At 38.8% G+C, this 20,857-nt stretch overlaps 1 protein-coding gene across 1 annotated transcript in view; it reads left to right on the forward strand.

Annotated features, from left to right (window-relative positions):
- PDE10A (phosphodiesterase 10A) overlaps window positions 1-15,367 on the forward strand; it is a 247,668-nt gene extending 232,301 nt beyond the window's left edge. Inside the window, exons 19-22 of the mRNA XM_046670653.1 lie at window positions 1,146-1,257; window positions 4,389-4,469; window positions 6,930-7,018; window positions 9,590-15,367. Of these exons, the coding sequence (XP_046526609.1) occupies window positions 1,146-1,257; window positions 4,389-4,469; window positions 6,930-7,018; window positions 9,590-9,707 (400 nt within the window). The 3' untranslated portion in view covers window positions 9,708-15,367. The remainder of the gene's footprint in view (window positions 1-1,145; window positions 1,258-4,388; window positions 4,470-6,929; window positions 7,019-9,589) is intronic.
- The last annotated feature ends 5,490 nt before the right edge of the window (window positions 15,368-20,857 follow it).

Below are 20,857 nucleotides of genomic sequence, written 5' to 3' on the forward strand. Positions count from 1 at the left end.
GTATCCTGGAATCGTCCCTTTAGGGAGCACAGCTAAACCAGACACTCTGCCAGTGTGACAGACAGATGCTCTTAATATGCTGTCTGCCCTGGTCGGGACAGGCTCAGGACCCGCACAGGGTGATGCTCACAGGTGGGGAGTGTCTGTGGACCAACAAAGAGTGAGGCAGTGGTTAGCAGCAGTGGGTTTCGAAGAATCATTAGAATTTAGATATGAGCTGGAAACAACATCGTCTCACTTTTTCCAGTTTTGTATCTTTCTTCATTACTTGTCTTTTAAAGTTACATAATTTGCCTCATAAAAATTAAAGTCAGCATGTTAAAATTCCTTAATTACTAGTGTGTAGTGTTGCCATTCAGTGTAGCCTTCATTTAGGGGAACCACCTGTCAGTGGAGCAAATCCACTAAAACTATAGGGGGTATGTCTCTGAATTCTTTAAGCAATTTTTATTTTTCTTCAAGCGGAAAGATTAAACCAAACAGTATTTTTTTTTTTTAAAGTCAGACGTGGAACACACAGTTGTGAATGCAAAGCAACTGAAAAAGAAAACTCATTTCACTTGGGAGGTTAGAGTTTGCAAAGTTTTCGGAAACTGTTCCCATCACATCCATTCTCTGCTCGTGGGGACACAGGAGGGAATGCTGGAGACCTGCATCCTGTCTTGAGCTACTTCCACCTTGGACAAGTCATTTCATTTCTTTGTACCTCAGATTTTCCTTATGTAAATATAAAATGAAAGGATTGGAATAAATATTTTGTTTCCACTCTAAATTTCCAAAATTGCATGAAAATGAAAATCTGGTCCATGCCTGTAAAAGGGTGCCAGTGGATTAAGATGGTAACAGAGCTGTGCCCATGTTATATTTGATTTCAGCAGTAATACCAAGGCAACAGGCACATATGATATCCTCTTCATGGGACCAGTGACACAAGTGACCGATGTTCTTAGAATTAAAGCAACACTGTTCTCTAATTCTGCCTTTCTTTCCTGCCTGTCAGTGGTATCTACTGTGTAACTCACTCTTTCCCCCATCATGAAGTAACGCCAACCTCAGTCTCATTCCTGAAACTACAGGAGTCTTTCCAGTTCTCAGTACAAATGTACAAATGCTGCACTGACCACTTTTGTATTATTGCGTTCTAGAGACCGTGTCATTGGTTTGATGATGACTGCCTGCGATCTTTGTTCTGTGACGAAACTGTGGCCAGTTACAAAATTGACAGCAAATGATATATATGCTGAGTTCTGGGCTGAGGTATGTCCTTGCGTTTTATATGAACAGAGATAATATCAAGAAATGGAAGCAAATCAGAGGAGAAATTTCGTAAATGGATAATTTAGTAACAAGGTCTTAATTGTGCATGTTGCTAGTTATTTCAAAAAACTCTGGCCAATCACACACGATGAGGAATTTTGCTATTACACATACAGAGTGAGAACAGTCATTCTGTGACATCTGACTTGAATATGTGTGTAAGTTCTCTGATCTCAACTGAAAGAATTCAGGAACTTATTCACTGAACAATGGTGCAACAGTTTCCCTTATTTAATAGCCAATCTTTGGTTCATTCATTCAAAAAACATTACTGGTCATCTGTTTTAAGATAGGCACTGGAAAAAGTGTTAAGAAAGACTCAGAGTATCATGAGCTATATATGCCTGCACTTGGAAATTCGAGACAATAATCATTTTGTACCACAGACATATAAGATTATATAAATATACCAAATACTCTATTTAACTGCAAATTATGGGTTCTGTAGAATATGTGGGATATTAATTCATGATACTCCTGATGTGTGAAACAAACACGTAAATTACACTTTGGTTAACACCTTTTCTTGCCTGAATTATCTAAATTATCAGAAATGTGCATTTAACCCCTCAATTTTCTTTCTGAGTTGTCCATGAGTAAGCAGAATATAATTATCTTGTTTAGATGAATCCACAAATACCTATAGGTCCACACATATTCCAAGATTACATTGTGGGGGAAAAAAACCCTACAAAACCTTTGGGTACCTCATTTGGTTTGAAGAAATACAGGTAAGTTTGGAAGCCAAAGAGTTGGGTAGTTGATGATCAAACCATATATCTCACTCAGATAGAAGAATGTCGTTAAAAAGTCAAAACCGGCCAGTCATCCAGTTAAAAGGAAAGGCGAAATGGTTTATAATGTTGAATTGTTTCATAATGATGAAGCCAGAGAATTTGTGTCAAGTGGGAACCAAAGGCCTTGAGTTCCTTCTACTCATGGTGTTACTTCTCCAGAACACCTTATATGTTATGTGTGCATACTCCTGTATCATTTTTAAAAATTTGTTGTGTGTGTGTATGTGTCAGAACCTAGTTACTATCAGACTCAACGTGGAAGGTTGTTTTCAATGTACATGTCTGAACTGTAATATTTGACTTTATCATCACAGTCAACTTAATTTGCACGTGTGTCTAAAGGTAATCATCTGGAGTACATTCTCTGATTATCGCTGTTAAGAAGACTGGTCTGAAGCTAGCTTATTGTTTTGCAAATTATTTTATTTAACTATGACGTATTTCATACTTTAACAACTGTATTTGTATTCTAAAATATGAATCAAAATGTGAGAAGTATGTAGCACAGATTTTTTTTCCTTTTCTGTTCCTCTTTGGTTAAACAGTCCGCAAAGATTGATTAAGCTCCCAGCATATTCGTAGGGGCCCTCTTCCAGGACCTCATTGTTCTTGGGAGGAAATAGGAATAAAATCACCAGGTCCTGCCAGTTGATCTCCTAGATATCTTAAAGTCCGGTCTACCCTCCCATCCCCACCGTCTCTCCCTACTTCAGACTTCCGTCAGATCCTTCCTGGATTACTGTAACATTCTAACCCGGTTCCTTGCTTGTATCTTTTAGACTTAGTGTAACAGTAAGTAAGAGTGTGGTCTTTGGTGTCATGTGGTTTGAGATTAAAATCCCGCATTGTCACTTAGGATGAAACCTCAGCTAGGGTTCTGACTAACCACTGTGCCTCGGCTGCCATATTTTCGAGATGAGGATGACTTTTCTGATTCTGTCAGTAGCCTGCTTCCAACCCTTTGTCTCTCCCTGCTGTTGAGATAAACACAAAAATTGTGAACTTGATCTGCAGAGCCCAGTGTCTCTCCAGGCTGTCCCAGCCCCTCGCGATTCCTTTATTCACATCTCCAGGTTGTCATCTAGCTCTCTGCCTGTCCCCTGACTTTTCATCTGCCTAGAGCACTCCCCCTCACGCCTCTGCAGCCCCTTCCTCTCCAAGCCTCAGACTAGGTCCCTTCTCCATGGTACACATTCCACAGGACTCAGTTGTTCTCCTTTTTAGCATTTATCCTTATTTGTTGAGTGCCTATTCAAATCATTGTTTATTTAAAATCTTTTTGCTTGTTGGACTTGTGAAATCCCGGAAAGCAAAGGGCCTAGTTAGTTTCATTCACTTAGAATAGAAAAGAAAAAAATTGGAGAGCCACTGATTTTAGTACTTAAAGTGATAACACTAGGCAAAAGCTGTGCTTGCTGTGTCTTTACGTTGTTGGGACAAATCCCTGTGTCCTGTACATTAGCAGTTGGTTTCTAGACCCCACCTTAGCAAATCTAAGATGTTGTTAGTTGTGTACTTCTGATTGCTGAAAACAAGCATAATTAAAATAATTAACATAAAAAATAATAAGGAAATGTGAGGGAGGAATGGGGTATTAGGAAAAAAATTAGGGAATGTTAAGGAAGATTTTAATTTTTAACAAATAAATAAAAAGGGTAGGATAAGTTTTACAATCTATGAAATGGGGATGATAATATCTAACTCATAGTATGTCATGAAGATTAAATGAGATAACATTTACAAGTTATTTGGCCCAGAGCCTGCACCATAGGATGTCTTCAGTAAACAGCTATAGTTAGGACTTTTATGATAATGGATAGCCAGTCATACTGCATCTTTACTAACCCATCTTAGCAGACTATTGTTTCTTCTCGATCTATCAATATGTCTTGCTAAACCTTGCTTCACCTGGTTCAGTGTACATGAAAAATCATTTGAAAAAGATGAGAAAAAGGCCTTTAGATTCTTCCATGTTTTTTTATTCCGCCTCAGTCTTTACTATATCTCCTCTTATTATAACTTGTACTGACTTCTGCAAAATTAAACCAGAAAAGCCGTCTGGGTTTCTGGTAATTCAGTACAGGAGAACATCAGGATAAAAACCAAACAATGATACTTCACATTTTTCATTATTATGACATTGGTTTGAGCCAATAACCGGAAACATTGTTCACTTTGGTGAAATTAATGAATAAGGGGAACGACTCTTTAATAGCAAAATTTAATAACTCTTTATAAGTTGAGAAAGCATGATTTTTCCCCTGTTTATCTTAGGGTGATGAAATGAAGAAGTTGGGAATACAGCCTATTCCTATGATGGACAGAGACAAGAAGGATGAAGTCCCACAGGGCCAGGTATGAATTATGTTGTAAAGTCAAGTAATTTAGAATGGTGATAAAATCGTAAATGAATAAAAAGCGTATACCATCTTACAGCAGCCAGAACTACTTGAAATCTTCTCCGTTTAGAGTTTGGGGATAGGAAGACCAATATCAGGAAATCCTAGTTGGATGTAAAGAATTCCCAAATACCCTCGTCATCGCTTCTTTCTACAGATCTAATTGCAGTAAACAAGCTTCCTTTTTGACTTGAAATAGAGAGGATGTATGAATTTGAATTCTTAATATTTTTAACAAGCAGAAAATATTTTGTCATTGAATGTACAAAGTTATTTTTTGGAAAGTAACATCAAAGAGTTTGATTAAGTCAACTTTTCCTAAAAAATAATGCAAAGTATTTTAGTACGTCTTGAGTTTTGTTTTAACATCAGTTGGCATAATTATTCTCTTTCCAGGTCTTCCTCCATAATTTATGTTAATTTTTTGACATTTTGAGAGCTCTTGTGCCTTGTTAGTTTTGCATGTGTGCATGTGTCATGTGATGTATTTGTCAGATTATGGTGTTTTTAAACTACTCCTCGTCTCATGTCAAATAAGGAAGTGAGTTTTGGACAAATATTTATAATATAGAATTCAGTTTAGAAAACATTTTAGAAAATTCAAAGGATGATGGTTTTGGATAAGTTCTCAACTTTTCCTACTTTATTTCAAGTACATTTATTAACTCTTAATACAAAAGTTTAGGCAAGTCCACAGCTCGTAGGGACATCAGCACAGCAAGAGGCTCCATGTTTTTTTTCCTCCTCATTGACTTCAGTAAACAGTTTACTCATGTCCTTACCCAGTTTTTCTGATGGATGCTCATTGTTCCTTCCTCGTTGAAAGTGCACCTGACATGCCTGTCATGCATGTTGCATGTGTACTTTGCAGCTTAATTTCTTTTTCACGTTGTTTATGAGACTTCACAATATATGTACTCACAGCAATCAGTCTTTTCCCGTCCAGTGTCTGCTTTTCATGTCACAATATAGAATTCCTGTCCCACCCTGAGATTATTTAAATATTTACCTATTTTCTTTAGCTACTTTTTTCATTTCATCACTTTATATTTGATTTGTTAATTCTTTTGGAGTTTATTTTGTTATGTGGCTTAAGATAGGGGTCTAACAATGTTTTTCTTTCCTGCTAGTTAAGCTGTCATCCCAACAGAATGCATAGGGTAGCTGAAAATGTCATCAAAGAATGGGCTCTGTCCTAGTGTTATTTATTTATGAGAGTAGTTTGTTTTTTGACAAAATTCCAGATCCATTTACAGTATGAGTTTTAAATAAAATATTTCTGCGATCAGCTAATAGTTTACCAACTATATTGCTTCTGAATTGTGATTACTCTGACATTATTCTTTTGCATTAATAATAAAATACTCTACTTTCCTATAATAAATTTCTTTCTCGAGATCTTCTCCTCCATGATACCTGCTAAATATTAAAATAAGAGAGTCTCTGTGCACTGTAAAGTTAAAGATGGAAACACATAGATATTGGACTAGTGAGGTTGCTGTGATGATAGACTTTTCAACAGCAGGAAACAGAAAGGAACCAAGTAGATTTGATTCTACCGTATCCTTTGGTGCATCTCACTGAAGTTGAGTTTTTTAAAGAAATTGATAAGCCATGGTTTGGGGGTCACCTCATCCAAGGAGCCGATTTTATCTCCTACATGGTGTCAACCACATGGGCAGTTATGTGAATCTAGACAAGCTGTGGTCTCTGGCCAATAGTGTAGCAGATCTTTTACATCTGGCCTTCAGTAGGCCAGTCTGAACTAGCATCATTTATTTTCACAGTGGCCCAGAATTCCTAATAAAATGTTCTAGAATATATATTTTTAAAGTACCACAGATGAACTGAAATCTGACTTACTGACAGAACTGTATCCTGAGAGAACTCTGATAAAGTCAATGAGACGTGTTATGGGTCAAATAAAGGGAGGAGGGAGATGAGGAAAATTTCAAGAGACCAAAAAAGATACCAAAAGCCAAGAGTAACAAACAGATAAAACAGCGTGCACTGATTCCCAAATATTAAGTTGGAGAAGAGTCAGCCATTTAGAATAGCTGGTTGACTTTGGAATGTCTACGGTAGAATACTAATCTGACCAGAGATAAAAACAGGACTTGAATTATAACTTGACTGGTCTATAAATAGAATCTCATTGACTGCTGTACTTGGGTTTTAGATTAAGTTCTTTTTATGTTTTCAATTTTTATGTGTTTTATTTTGAAAATGTATTTTAATGGATTTTTAACTGTCCTCTCCAGTAGTGTTCGTTGAGCACAAATGTCACGTAGCAAAACTAGAACGTTTAATTTTATAGTTAGGTGGGAGAAATAGAAAATTCACTTGGAAATATTGTGCTGCTGGAATCGCTAACGTGCAGTTGTGTTTCTTGTCAATGGTTTTTGTGCTGAGGCAGCTTGGATTCTATAACGCGGTAGCAATTCCCTGCTATACCACCCTTACCCAGATCTTCCCTCCCACGGAGCCCCTCCTCAAAGCGTGCAGGTATGTACATAGTTCAAGCTGTGATGTTGTTTTAAAAAAATGACTAAGACTCCATGTAGGATTTTACACTCCGTCAGAGTGTGCGTGTGTCTTATTTATAGTTAACAATAAATATAATTTGATGGGCTGTGTGTTTGCCTAGGTAACAATTGTATGTCAAGAGTATTTATTCTGGGGCTCGCCTTGTAGCATGGTGGTTAAGTTCATGTGCTCTGCTTCGGCAGCCCAGGGTTTGCAGGTTCGGATTCCAGGCAAGGACCTACATCAAAGCATGCTGTGGTGGTGTCCCACGTACAAAATAGAGAAAGACTGACACTGATGTTAGCTCAGGGCCAATCTTCCTCACACACACAAGAGTATTCATAAAGTTATACATTCACAAAAATGGAACATGGAGTTTTTTTGTTTGCTTTTATGACGTAGAGAGCCCTGCCCAATGCTGTTCCTAAAAAGATGAGACAGTAATGTCTGTTCAGGTCTGCTGCTTTGGAAAGAGGCTCAGCTTAAATCACACAGTTTATTGTTTAAATGGAAGAGAGGGAACCTTGAATGGGACCTCTCTCTTTACGTTTTATTTTCTTCCCAAAAGAAATGTAAGCTGTCTGTTATCTGTCCTAGCTTCAGGTTTCTTCCTGTCCTTTCATCATCTTTTTTGAGGGCTGAGCTCAGCTAAGAACATTGGAATTTTTTTTAAGATCTTCATTTTACTTTGAAAAGAAGTCTTCCCCCCGCCCCCCCGGCCCGGGGAAAGCGAAGGGTGATGGGCAAGAGAAGCTGTGTGAGTTCTGCAGGTGAATTGGTGTCAAGGAGATTTTTCTAACTACTCTGCCAGAACCACACTTGTTGGGTGGAGTGTGCATGAGGGCGGGTGGGGGATGGGAAGGAGAGACACAGGATGGGAGGGACAGGGGACAGACATTTGACTTAATAATTTTAAACAAAACCAAAAGCCTTTAGTGTACTCCCATCCTCTGCTGTTGAAATGTATCTTATGAACTAAATTTTTAAGGAAAACAAACAAAACCAACAAGCAAGAAAATTTAAAAAATGATTTTTTTATTTTTTATTTTTTGTTTAAGTGATGGCTTCTCTTTCCCCTCTGCCCCCTGGGAGATGAACATAGCATCCCACCTTATTTTGTCAAGCCATCACGGACCTTAATCAGTGATTAGTTTATTAAAATACCATCTTATTACACAAGGGCTGAGCCATGTGGACAATATGGAGTGTGAACTAGGACTCATTTTTAATGGAATCAGGTTGAAAAAGTGAATGCCCCACCAAATTGAAATCCACACAGTATGTTTGGGGAAAAAAATATCCTAGGCAATAGTCAGAAGTCCTTTGCTATCCAAAAATTCTGCTCATTTTATGCTGAATATTTAGAATCAGCAGAAGGAATGCTTGCCGTGATTGTCAAGCACTGGGATAGGTACTCAGTTGTCTTATCACCTTTGCCACATCCTTGCTTCAGTGTACTTGGCTGAACCACGTAATCTCTTAAAGACCTTTTTAATCTTAAAAAAATTCATCGTGTGTCACTGGTGTCCAAGGAAACATAGCAAAGTTAGTGATGTCCTTTTTCCAATATGTCAAAATATCTCTACGTTCTGGGAGAATGATCCCTGGTGATATGGTACAAGAGTTAAAAGTATTACATTTTTCAGGTTATAGTTTGGGGATTTCTTTTGTCCAGAGGTGTCTTAGCTTGTGTATGCTTTGTACGAATTTTGTGTTTGCCAATGCCAAGGTTGCTTTCTGATTCTGACTCTGTATATGGAAGCAAAGTGCAGGGTGGGAAATGGTGCGATCTCTGCCTGCTTAGCCATAGAAGGCAAGATGGTGGTCATACAGTGGTAGTTATCACACTGTTAAAGAAGATGAAGATGCGTGCAGCATTTGAACTGCAGATACTGAGAGGGTGGGAGAGAAACGAGGCTGCATTTGAGACTGGAGGTCACCAGAACACAAACACGGTTTCACCGTCACGAGGAAATTTCAAATGTTTGTACCAGGTGTGACTTACGGTGACTTTTTATTTATGACATAGTGTCCAAAATCGGGCTGCTCCCCAGTTTCAAGTGTGATGTGACAGGGACTGCAGCCTCCAAGGACATGCACTGTTTCCACCCCGCAGAGTCTGAAGCCCCTGGCTGTTCCTGTGGTCCTGAACATTCTTGCTGCTTGGGCATCCTCCCCATCCATCTATCCTGCATGTTCCTCAGTAGTAAATCCTAAGGCTCATTTTCCTTTTTGAGTTAACCCTTCAAATGATCTGTCCTGAGCCTCGCTTTCCTTTTTGACCTTGCAGTCCAGAGCTGGTGGACAAGGTACCTACCCCCCAGGCTTTGGTGGTTCAAGGCCCTTCTACGGACACTAAGCTGCAGGGGCAAGTCAGGGAGACACAATGGGAGCCTGCCTGGTCGCAGCAAGCTGGTTATTATCACAGTCAGAATGACACCAAAAAGCCACCATGCTTAGCCATGCCACAGGAGGGTGTGGTTAATTTTTGAGACAGAGTCCAGAAATCCTTCTTTAAACATCACCTGTCACTGTGTCTTTTATCCCTAGGAATAACCTCAGCCAGTGGGAGAAGGTGATTCGAGGGGAGGAGAGCGCAGTGTGGATCTCGTCCCAACCAGTGGCCCAGGGGACCTCTGAGAAGGTGCCTGTGAAGATTGATGACTGATGCCTGCTGATGAGCTGTCCCACCTGAAGATGCTCGTCCAGCTTCTTTGACTTTTCTTCCTTTTGTTTTTGTGGGGGGAAACCTACATCTGGTACCTGGGATGCAAACCTCTTCAAGAAGGTAACATCAAGTCAATATGTCAAGCAGATGACTGTCTCATCTGTAACGCATCATAGACAGTGGTCAACCAGGACCACCCCATGACCAGAAATCAGCTGTCCACGTGACTCCATTGGACTTGCAAACTGGCCTTTTCTAATAGGCTAATATTGCTGAGGCCTTAATGGAAATGGACAAAAATTATTCAGAAGGGGGTACTTTTCCATTGTATCTTTCTAGTGAGGGTTTAAAATGGTACTATTATGATATTGTACTTTGGCTTTAACACCAATGTTGCTTTGATGTTGTTGGTTATAAATAGGAATTTTTACACATTGCTATTGTGAATGTTCATGTGTGACCTACTTGTAATTAGCGTGAATTGTAGCAGCCAGCCTCAGGACAGGCGTTATCGAGGTTACGGAGTAGGAAGTGTCTTTCTGCAATCAGTGATGGAAAATAGTCAGATTCTTGTCTCAAAGCCTCATGAATTAAAAGTTAGGTGGACTAAAGTGTATCCTTTAAGTTTGTACTAAAGGGCTTAGATGAGTAAATTTAACACTAAAGGAAGTAGACATTCTTTCATCTGGAGAAGAGATGCAAATATACATCATAATAAATTCAGAACTCTAAGTATCAATTCAAAAGACGTCAAAGAATTTTTTCTTAATTTTCTTTTCTTCATTGTAGTCTTGGCAGATTTACTAAACCTTTTGCATAAAGAACAAAATAAAGGAAAAACATATGAAATTTGTTTTTTAACGGACAAGTCTTATGGATGTAAAATGTGAATTTTTAATAATGATTCCTTTCTATTTTCACTTGGTGTCATTGCAGAATTTTAGACGCACACTCAACATGAAAGGTTTATTCTGCAAATTCTTTAAAATATCATACATTTCTCTCAAAATCAAATTAAACCATAAAATTTAAGTGTTCTGTAATTTTTACTTTGTTCTGCTGAATTCATCTCCCATTTATCCCTTCTTTATGTTACTCAATCATCTTTCATAAGCTTTCTGTCCGTGACAGGGGAGTAGAAGAAAACAGTGTAATTGCATTGTGGCTTATGTCTGCTCTCTTTACTCGGGTTAAGATCCAAATCTGCATAGAAACCTGTGGTTTGGAGAGTTTCTTCTGTGTAATTTTTGGTAGACTAATATTACTCTACAGTGTAAATATTGTACAAAAGTCATAGTCTGGGCCTCTTCCTACGAGGATTATAAGCCAGTCGCTTCTGGTGCATATTAATGCTGTAAAGATCTTTAGCACAATGACACAGGCACCTCCGAAGCTGTCATTAGTCCTGACCTGAAGGAATTAAGCGTCTCAAGAAGTGACAGGCCAACCCATAACAGACACCTTCTCCACTATTCATGTGGCAGGAAACTGGAATATTCCTTTTAATAAAATAAATTTTTAAAATATTCTTCTACATTTTAATACTGTACACGTTGTTGTTCATATGAGTTTGGTTTTTTGCAAAAAAATTAAATCAGATGTTTCTACAACATGGTTTATTTATGCTGTAGCAGAGTTCGCTATACATAAACATTGTTCTTATTTTAAAATTAACACTATGTGTTCAATTTCCTTATGGGCTTCTGAAGGTTGCCATCTTGCCTACACGGGGCATCATTTGGGACTGTAATTATACAATATGAGGTAAAATGAAATAACTAAAGAGAGAGAAATACCACTGTGGCTAGGTACACACATACACACACATGTATGTATGAGAGAAAGAGAGTGATGCAAACACATCTATGAAAAATAAAAATCAGCCCCATTCTTCAAAAACGGTGATTTTTTTGTGCTGGAAAATGTGTATTGTTTGATAAAGAGCTGAGAAGAAAGTGTCTTTTTTATGTTAGTGTATTCATAGGATTGAATACTAAAAAGTTGCATATTTTTCTGCATCTAAATTTATGAAACTGGACCCACCAATTTCAACTTCCATCACAAAAGTTAATTTAGTCATTTAATTTAACTTGGAGACTGAATTGCAATGGGGGAGGAAATATCATTTAAGATTGTTGTTGAATTAAAAGGATTTTAAAAGAATGCATGAATTCTGCTTCTCGATAGAGAACGGTTATGGGGGGAGAGAGTCCTATGGGCATTTTTGCATTTAAGGTTGCTATTCCGGTAAGATTATCACAGAAAATTCTCCTATTGTGACACCGCCAGGTGTATTATATCATATGACTGCACTTTGAAGAGTTTCCCAAAGAAATGTATATGGATTAATTGGTTGGTTGATTTCTCATAAAATATTGTCTTAATGGAAACAGAATTTGAAGCAAAGACTCTATTCTAATGTAAAATGTTCATATTGCTTTTACCATGAGTAAGATTTACTTAGGAATCATAGATTTACCTAAAATAAAAGGGCCCAGGATGCAGTGATGTTTAGTGAACAATCTGTTCTGGAAAAAATATAGTGAGGAGCATTTTTGCCTTTTGGCAGATATATTTAGCAGAAAAGCTTTTGAGTTCTCATCTTTTTCCCAGATCTTTTCTCAAAAAGATAGATGATTTTTGTTACCAAAAGTTTTGGTGAGTTTCTCAGTAGGCTGGTTTTCGATCTTGGGCTAACCAGCTGTTAGTGTATATAGAATGTTTGATTTGCAGACATTTTTATTAGTTGTGCTGATTTATAATAGACAGTTTTATTGTCAAATGAAGTGATTCCATTATCTTGCCAGAGATAGTGAAAATATTTTTTAACTAGAAATTTTCTTGGAAATGCACGCCGACAACAACATGAAATATTGAGCTCCGGCAGTGGAATAAAATTCTAAAAAAGTCCAAGCATCTTATTAAACAATAGTTGACTTTGAATTAATTAGAAAAGCTGAAACAAATGCAATGCGTGTGGAAAGTAGTTCTCAAAAATGGCCCTTTGACTCAGGCAGGTATTGTGATGCATTTCCCAGCTTCCGTTATTTCTAAGAAGCGCACGAGAAACCGGTCTTGGAAGAGAGACCACATTGAAATACTCACAGTTGTCCTCATTCCTGACTCTTCTCTCAATGAAGAAACATCTGTGCAGAACATTACAATGCTACTCGAACTGATATGTTCTCAGAGCAACAAAATCAGAAATAATTTGAAGCTAGATCTGTTCAGTGTAGGTTTCCTCCTCTTAGCATGCTTTTTAGATTTTCTAAAATTTTGTTTTGTACAGTCGATCTCAGTGAATTTTGCTTTATTGGATGTTCAGCTACACTAGATCTTTTTGTACGTGACACACATAGATGCATAAATCCTTAGCTACCTGGAATTTTTAATAGATTTCATTTTGAGGATTATGTTTCTGGCCTTTTAACTCAGAATTAAGGTTTGAGCTTTAATAGGATTAAATTATTCACCCCGCCTTGGCCAGTGCCTTTATTTTAAATACTCATTTTTCTTCTTCATTCATATAGTCACTAGTTTGCTTTTCTTGCTTAACTATAATTGGAAACATTTAAAGGGACACCCATGGTTAATTTTATCAGGTTGACTGAATAAGACCTTTCTCTCCTCAGATTTCTCTCCTTTATTCACATATACCCACATATACCCTCATAACTACAATCAATGAACTGTTCAGATTCAGTATTTTTTTTTTGCAAGAACTTCCAAGAACTATGACACTGATCATGATGTGATTTTGTTGGGTTTCTGGTACATATGCATGATTTAGATTTTGAAAATCACTTCTATCTTTATATCTTTCAAGTATGTGTTTGCTTCCTACACTTGGCTGATTTTATTTAGGGTTTGATTCTTTAAAGCCTTACTCATTTAATCACATTGGTGTATCCCTTCTATTGCAAGCATTAATCTGATTTTGAGATCACTATAAAATGTGAATTAGCCGAACTTGTTCTCAATTCTTGCTTCCCCATGCTTGTCAGTAGCGCATGGCGGTTCTGTTCTTACCTTTACGTAAGTATTTATCCTGATGACACATTTTTCCAATTCCTTTAAACAGCTATCTTAAGTTTCAATTAGTGATACCCAATGCAGTACTTACACTTTTTGTTTTGTCTTTTCTTTTTTACTGGATATCTTGGTTGTCTGAAGCATTAGATGCATTTATGTGATGAAAAAAATAGCAAAAGAAAGAAAGAAAAAAGTTTCAGTGGTGTTCTGATTCTAAATTTAAAAGATGGGACACAGGGAAAGACATTCCTAAGAATCACGTTTAAAGTCGTGAAGAGCATTACTATCATCACTCATCGAAGCTTTTCCCTTCTTGACCCAACAGTGGGAAGTGTGCTGCGTACTTTGCGCATCATTTGCCTGCTCTTTACAGCAGGTGTGAGTAAATGGTAACCGAGAGCACGCACACCCTAGTGTGGCTCTGCTGGGGCACAGAGTACTGTCACCCAAGGACTCAGATGGAAATTTACAGCTGAATCCAGATTGCCAAGTAGAGAAGTTAGTTTACACATGTCAGGTTTCAGCTCATATTTTTGAGGTACCGTAGATTTGCAGAAGTTTAAATGGAAAGTTTTTATTCCCATTGTAGACTAAGTTTTAAAAGCGCTTTACCTAGTACTCTAGCTCACCTCAAATATCATTATATCATGGGCGTGACAGCTTTTGGTTTTGTCCATTGGTTACCGTAATACCGAGCCCCATGCCAGATCTTAAATAGCCTATGTAAATGACATATAGGAGTATTATTTTCCATACAGTCTGTTGTATGGTGTATATTCTGTGTATCCATCTAGTGTGCACATTGAAAGTTCAATAGATTTACCTATAGAAGGTCTTTCTAGACAATGCCCCTACCTATTCACCGGACCCAACCCAGTGACCCAGTTGGAATAATAGGCTTGCCCAAGACACTGTGAAACAGTTACCAAAATTTGTAGAAATGCAGCATCTTGAATCTGTCTGTAAACAGAAGGTGACTTTCTTTACAAGTCCACATGAACAAAAGACAACCTTTATTCCTGCCAAGCTGAGGCGTCTGAGAGTTTGCTGGGGTGATCTCCTTGCCGCCCAAAAGGCTGGAGTGTGATGCGGGTTACAAGCTATCAGAAATACAACGCTCAAAATTAAGTGATGTGTAGAGTCAATGGATCTGTATCCAAAGTTTTAATGGGCTTTCTTGGAAGGTGAAAGAATTTCAAGTGAACAATATCCAACTTCATTATAGTGGATGAGTTAGTAAATTTAAAAACATTATTTTCTATGTACAACATCTAACAATCTTTGTAAAATGCGCAAGTGCAATAATTTAAAGAGGTCTTTGCTTTTATAAATTATAAATATTGTACATGTGTGTAATTTTTTCATGTATTCATTTGCAGTCTTTGTATTTAAAGAAACCCTAACCTGTTATGTTTGTACAATAGGACAGTAATCACTTATTCTAACCTAAGCAAGTTGTAAATAAATTCATAATTCAAACAGCTGGTATATATGCATATATGGGTGTTACGTTGCAAAATCTATCTTTGTTTTACTTACATGCTTAGAGCAGCCAGAAATCTTTTGTCGATATGTAATTATACATATAAAGTATATATATGTATGATACATGAAATATATTTAGAGATGTTCATAATTTTAATGGATATCCTTTGGTGTGAATAATTGAATACAGAGTTTTTAAAATATCATCTTTCACGTTCATCATTTGCTCTCACTTGTGGGGAAGGTCAAAGGCATTTTGTAGGTCAAAAAGGAAGTACGGTGGCTTCACTGAAGTTCGTTCACAAACACTCAGGGCCTTGTTTGCATGCAAGACACAAAGTTCACATCTCAGTAAGGTTTAATATTTGTCTCCGCCATTTTCTAGGGGAAAAGATGAGGCAATGTAAAATGTTAAATTGTATCAGATGAGTTGTTAACGCCATTGTATCATTTTAAAGGTTCGAAGACTCGTTGGAGAAACTGTGGTCTTTTAGAATGACCGCTTCAGATTACAAAGCTAATGACCCCAAGTGCTGACCCTAAGACACCCGAAATAGCCTCCCTGGGCATGAGGGTCCCCAGTAACAATCCAAGTTCACACAGCTAAGAGCAGGAAGGACACCATGGAAGGCGTGCATGGTTATGTGGACGCACTGGGATTCTTTATTCATTGTAATAAAGGCAACGTTCTCAGCTAAACCTCACAAATCTGTATTGTGTGGTAAGCATACTCACGGCTTTTTCTTTAAAACTCCACTTTGGGGCTGGCCCGGTGTCTAGTGGTTAAGTTCATGCTCTCCGTTTCAGCAACCCTGAGTTCATGGGTTTGGATCCCAGGCGTGTACCTACACACTGCTCATCAGCCATGCCATGGCCGCATCCCAGATGCAAAGTAGAGGAAGACTGGCACAGTTGTTAGCTCAGCAATAATCTTCCTCAAGCAAAAAGAGGAAGATAGGCAACAGATGTCAGCTCAGGGCCAATCTTCTTCAATGAAACAAAAAATTCTTCTTAAAGAAATTGTGTTTGCCTATCTCTGCTTGTCATCAGGTAGGCAGGCAAATGATAAATATTTAAGACCAAAAAGTTAAAAGTTTATTTCTATCCCCAGACCCTCCCTAACCATAAACATTTACAGCTAATTTTAGGAGTAAAACAAAATGAATGTTTACTGGAATAAAGACCTGTTATGTTGTTAATATGTGGCCACAGCCTTGTTAACTAGACAAAAGTGTAGAAATCCATTAAAATGGAATTCTCCAGCACCACCAAACTCTTACTACTGGAATTCCCCCGAGTGCATATCACTGTATGTTACAGATAGGAATTTTGTTAAATATTTTCTGTGAAATTAAATAAAATGTTTACTGTGTCAAAAATAAATTTCATGAGGGGCCAGTCCGGTGGCACAGCAGTTAAGTTTGCACATTCCACTTCGGCAGCCCGGGGTTCACTGGTATGGATCCCCTGTGTGGACATGGCACCGCTTGGCAAGTCATGCTGGGCAGGCGCCCCACATATAAAGTAGAGGAAGATGGGCACGGATGTTAGCTCAAAGCTAGTCTTCCTCAGCAAAAAAGGATTGGCGGCAGATGTTAGCTAAGGGCTAATCTTCCCCCAAAAAAATAAAAAAGAAAGAAAGAAAAAGAAAAGAAAAAGAAATTTCATGAGCGAATATACCCATAAACTTATTTGGTAATACAAGTTCCAGATTGGTACCCGGTGAAGCTGATCTGAATTTGAATCCCTGTCTTAATTATGTACATGTCTGATTTCTCCATCAACTTTACTATATAACTCAAAGAGCTTGGAGGAGAGTAACATTTCTCCATCATATCGCTTTCCTAATGCAAAAGGAACTCTGAAAAGCAACACTTACTGAACAAACATTTATTCAACATGTACTCATTGGGCACTTGATGTGCGGGAGCGATGTAGGGCCGGGAAATGAAGAGCAGAAGGCAAGACACAATGTTTCCATAGTGTCTTCATCTCAGCACAGCCTCTGTCACTTTGCCATTCCTTCCTATGTACTTGTCCCTTTCTGCAATTGGAATCTTCATAGTCATAGTTCTGTGAGAGATGAAAGGGAAACTACACATTTATAGACCGAAAATCTCACACATCGAACAAGACAATTTTTTAAAATTTTCCGAATACTACTCAATTGATGCTATTCTCATTAAACTAAGCCTGATGAAGCAGAAACCAAGCAGAAGCGCTGTTCCTTGCATTCTCTCCTGTCCTCCCCTCCCCACACCCTCCTCTCGCCATCAAAAATCAAAGAGAGGTCTCCCACCCATTGCACGACAGATTTAGACCTTTCGTTAATTGATGCTGCAGAAGGAAAGGAAAATGACTAGATAATAAAATCAGGAATTTATTTGAGACATCAACTTCCAAATTTTCACTTGGTAATTGTATACCTTCGGATAACATCTTGCCTCTCTGATATCTGTGTCACTAGTTAGGTAGGACTTTTGGTCAAAAGGATGCCTTTAGAGCCTGGTAAATGCTCAGCCATTAGAAAAAAAAAAGATTCAAACATTTTAACATACAGAATAACTATGACACATGAATATATTAATATACATTGAGGAAATAACATTTGCCTGCTTGACCTTGCACTAACTAAAAAAGCCATGTATCAAACACTCTGTTTCCTAAGCCTTCTGGGTAATTGAATTTTGTCCGTGTGAAATCATGACTTGGGCGTGGGACTTGGAGGTCATTGGTTCAACCTTCCACCAGCAACACAGCATTGCATACTTGTCATTTCTGATAGATGGTCATCCGACTTCATACTCCAGGGCTAGAGGACACTATCATAATGTAAGCCAGACCATTGTTTGACAGGTCTAGTTGCCAGAATGTTCCATCTGAAGTCCTGAAATCTGTAGTTTTGTAATTTCGATTCCAAGCCACAGCTCTGTACCAGTAGCCACATGAATAAGTCGACTTCCTCTTTTATCTGGTGAGCTTTCAATTATTTAAAGAAAGCTATCTTACCTCCTTATGCTCAACCTAGTCTTTTTAAAATTTTAAAACATACGTAAATTGGCTTAGAAACCTGACTATTCTTGACATTTCTCCCCTTAGAAATTTGCCAGTGACCTTCTGCTGGGCACGCGCTTACTGCAGAATGAATTGTTAAAGTTCATCACTGGGGCTCTGGGTGCCTCTCCTGTGTCCTATGGCTCAGTCACATGGAATGCACATCTGTTTTTGGAGCATCCTTGTCTTTTCATGAATATGCCACATGAGATGCTTTCTTCTGGCATAACCTCACTCTCTGTTTTCTGCTTAGTCAGCTCATCCTTAGAAGCTCCAATGTTATCTCCTGTGTTTGAGAATCTCTGTTCCTCCCATTCAGTGACATGCTCCCTCCTGAATGTGTTCCCGCTGATCGCCAGTATTATGGGGATATGGCTGAAATGCTGTACCTCACCCACATTGAAATAATAGACATTAGCATATATTGAGCACTTACTATTTTGTCAGGCACTGTACTTGTACCGACTCAATCCTCACAACAATTCTCTGAATTATGCATGTTATATATATTTGTTTGTTCTGAGGAAGATTAGCTCTGAGCTGATGTCCACTGCCGATCCTCTTTTTTTTTTTTTTTTTTTTTTTATATGTGGGATGCCTGCCACTGCATAGCTTGATAAGCATTATTCAGGTGCATGCCCGGGATCCTAACCTGTGAATTGGGGGTTGCCAAAGTGGAGCGCACGACCTTAACTGCTGCGCCACTGGGCTGGCCCCTGAATTATGCATGTTATATCTTAAGAGAAATGAAACTCAAGAAATTAAGTAGCTAGAAAAATAAGAAAGCAGACCAGCTGAGGTCCAGAGACTCATGCTTTAGCACTGTGCTGTCATGAAATGCGCCTCACTCCAGTAGCTGTTTGCAACGGGTGAGCCGGAGAACCAGCAACCCAGAGGGAACGTTGGTCTTGACATGCGGCTATAGTTTTGGATGGCAGCACATGCTGTGTGGTTGGGGGACGAATAGGGTCACCCCGCCTCAGTGAACACCAGCCCATAGAAAAAGAGACTGGCTCAGGGACACCACTGAGGACAGGTGGCGGAGGTCAAGAACCAGCAAGGACATTGCAACTGTAGCCCATGTGGGCAATGCAGCACCATGAGAGACCTTACCTACTCCTTGCTCCCAAGTCCACGTCACAACACCCACCCCAGTCATCCCAAACGCCCCTCAGCCACACCCAGAACTCAGGTGGGAAATGAGCATGGGAGAAAGGCTTCTAATTTGACCCATTTAAAACCTGAAGGAATGGAGGATGTAGTCAGTTTAGGAGAATTTACTTGAATGTGATTTAATGAAAGTTTCCTACGTTGGACAAATTAGGAATTCAAGGCAAATGAAATACAGTTCTAGAAAAATACAGTTTTTCACTGAATTCAGGGCCAGTGGAATGCGTGTTTGCTGTACCAATATAGCCTGTTCTTGGCCTCACATCCATGGTTCCAATGGTTTAGAGATTTCTCTAACCTGACTTTACAAGGGTCATTTGCAACTGACACCCACGCAATGGCCTGAGAGTGTCATGGACTTTACTATATACTTAACAAGTCAGTCTACGCCTCACAGTGCTCAGGAATCACCACGAGGTGCTATTATCAACAACCAAGGTCCTCACTAGGGGAATTGTCAAGATTCCCTTTGTGAGAGTTGCTTTTCTTTCAGGATAAAAGAGCTACTCCTGTACAATGGCCTATTAACATGCACAGTCCATCTGGGTCAACCCAGGTGTATTAGAGCTCTCCAGAGAAACGGGACCAATGGAATATACGCACATATATGTATGTGTATATAGGTATGTAACCCATGGGTTCTGTTTCTCTGGAGAACCCTAACACACACACACACGTGCACACACACATACTAAGGCATTTCTTATAAACAAAATAAAATTATATTGCTGTAAATTAACCCGCGATCCTTCCAAAAAAGAAACACATGTTGGTGCCATTTCATTTAAGGACAAAGATGCTTTATAAAGGCAATAAAACTAATTCGGCATTTCTCAAAGCATGTTGCGTAATCAGAGCCGTACCTCGAAAAAAGAGAAAGTTGGTGATTAAATTGGTTTGGAGCCTGCTAGAAGGAAAGAATTGAGGCGGATCCTCAAACTCCTCCAGGCGTTGGGTGTAGACTCTTCTCGGTATATTCTCAGAATATTTGTCAGAGGTCAGTTGAGGAGAGTGGATCCCATTGTGCAGCGTCGAGAAGAAAGCGAACAGGCACAGAGATGGAGTGTCCACGTCATGTAGCTCGTAAGTCCAGAGGGGGTTGGAGCATCTCGGTCTGCGTCCTGTGTCCTGCTCGGCAGGCTGGGGACCACCTTGACTCCTGTCTGCAGAAGGCTAGCATCAGTAACCATACTTCCGTCTATAACTTTAAAAATATCACTTAGACACGTTTTTCCCTATATTGATAAACTCTGGCTTGATTTCTTATTAGAGTAACAGTGTTTCCTGCTTCCCCTCCCCCCACCAACCATCACCTCAGGAGAAAGATCCTCATCTCTGCCACACGGCCAGGAAAATACCCATTGACAAAACACAGAACTCTCCTCTCCTTCACATTTACACCTCGATGG

This window comes from Equus quagga, chromosome 8, assembly GCF_021613505.1.
Source record: "Equus quagga isolate Etosha38 chromosome 8, UCLA_HA_Equagga_1.0, whole genome shotgun sequence".
NCBI classification, from domain to species: Eukaryota; Metazoa; Chordata; class Mammalia; order Perissodactyla; family Equidae; genus Equus; species Equus quagga.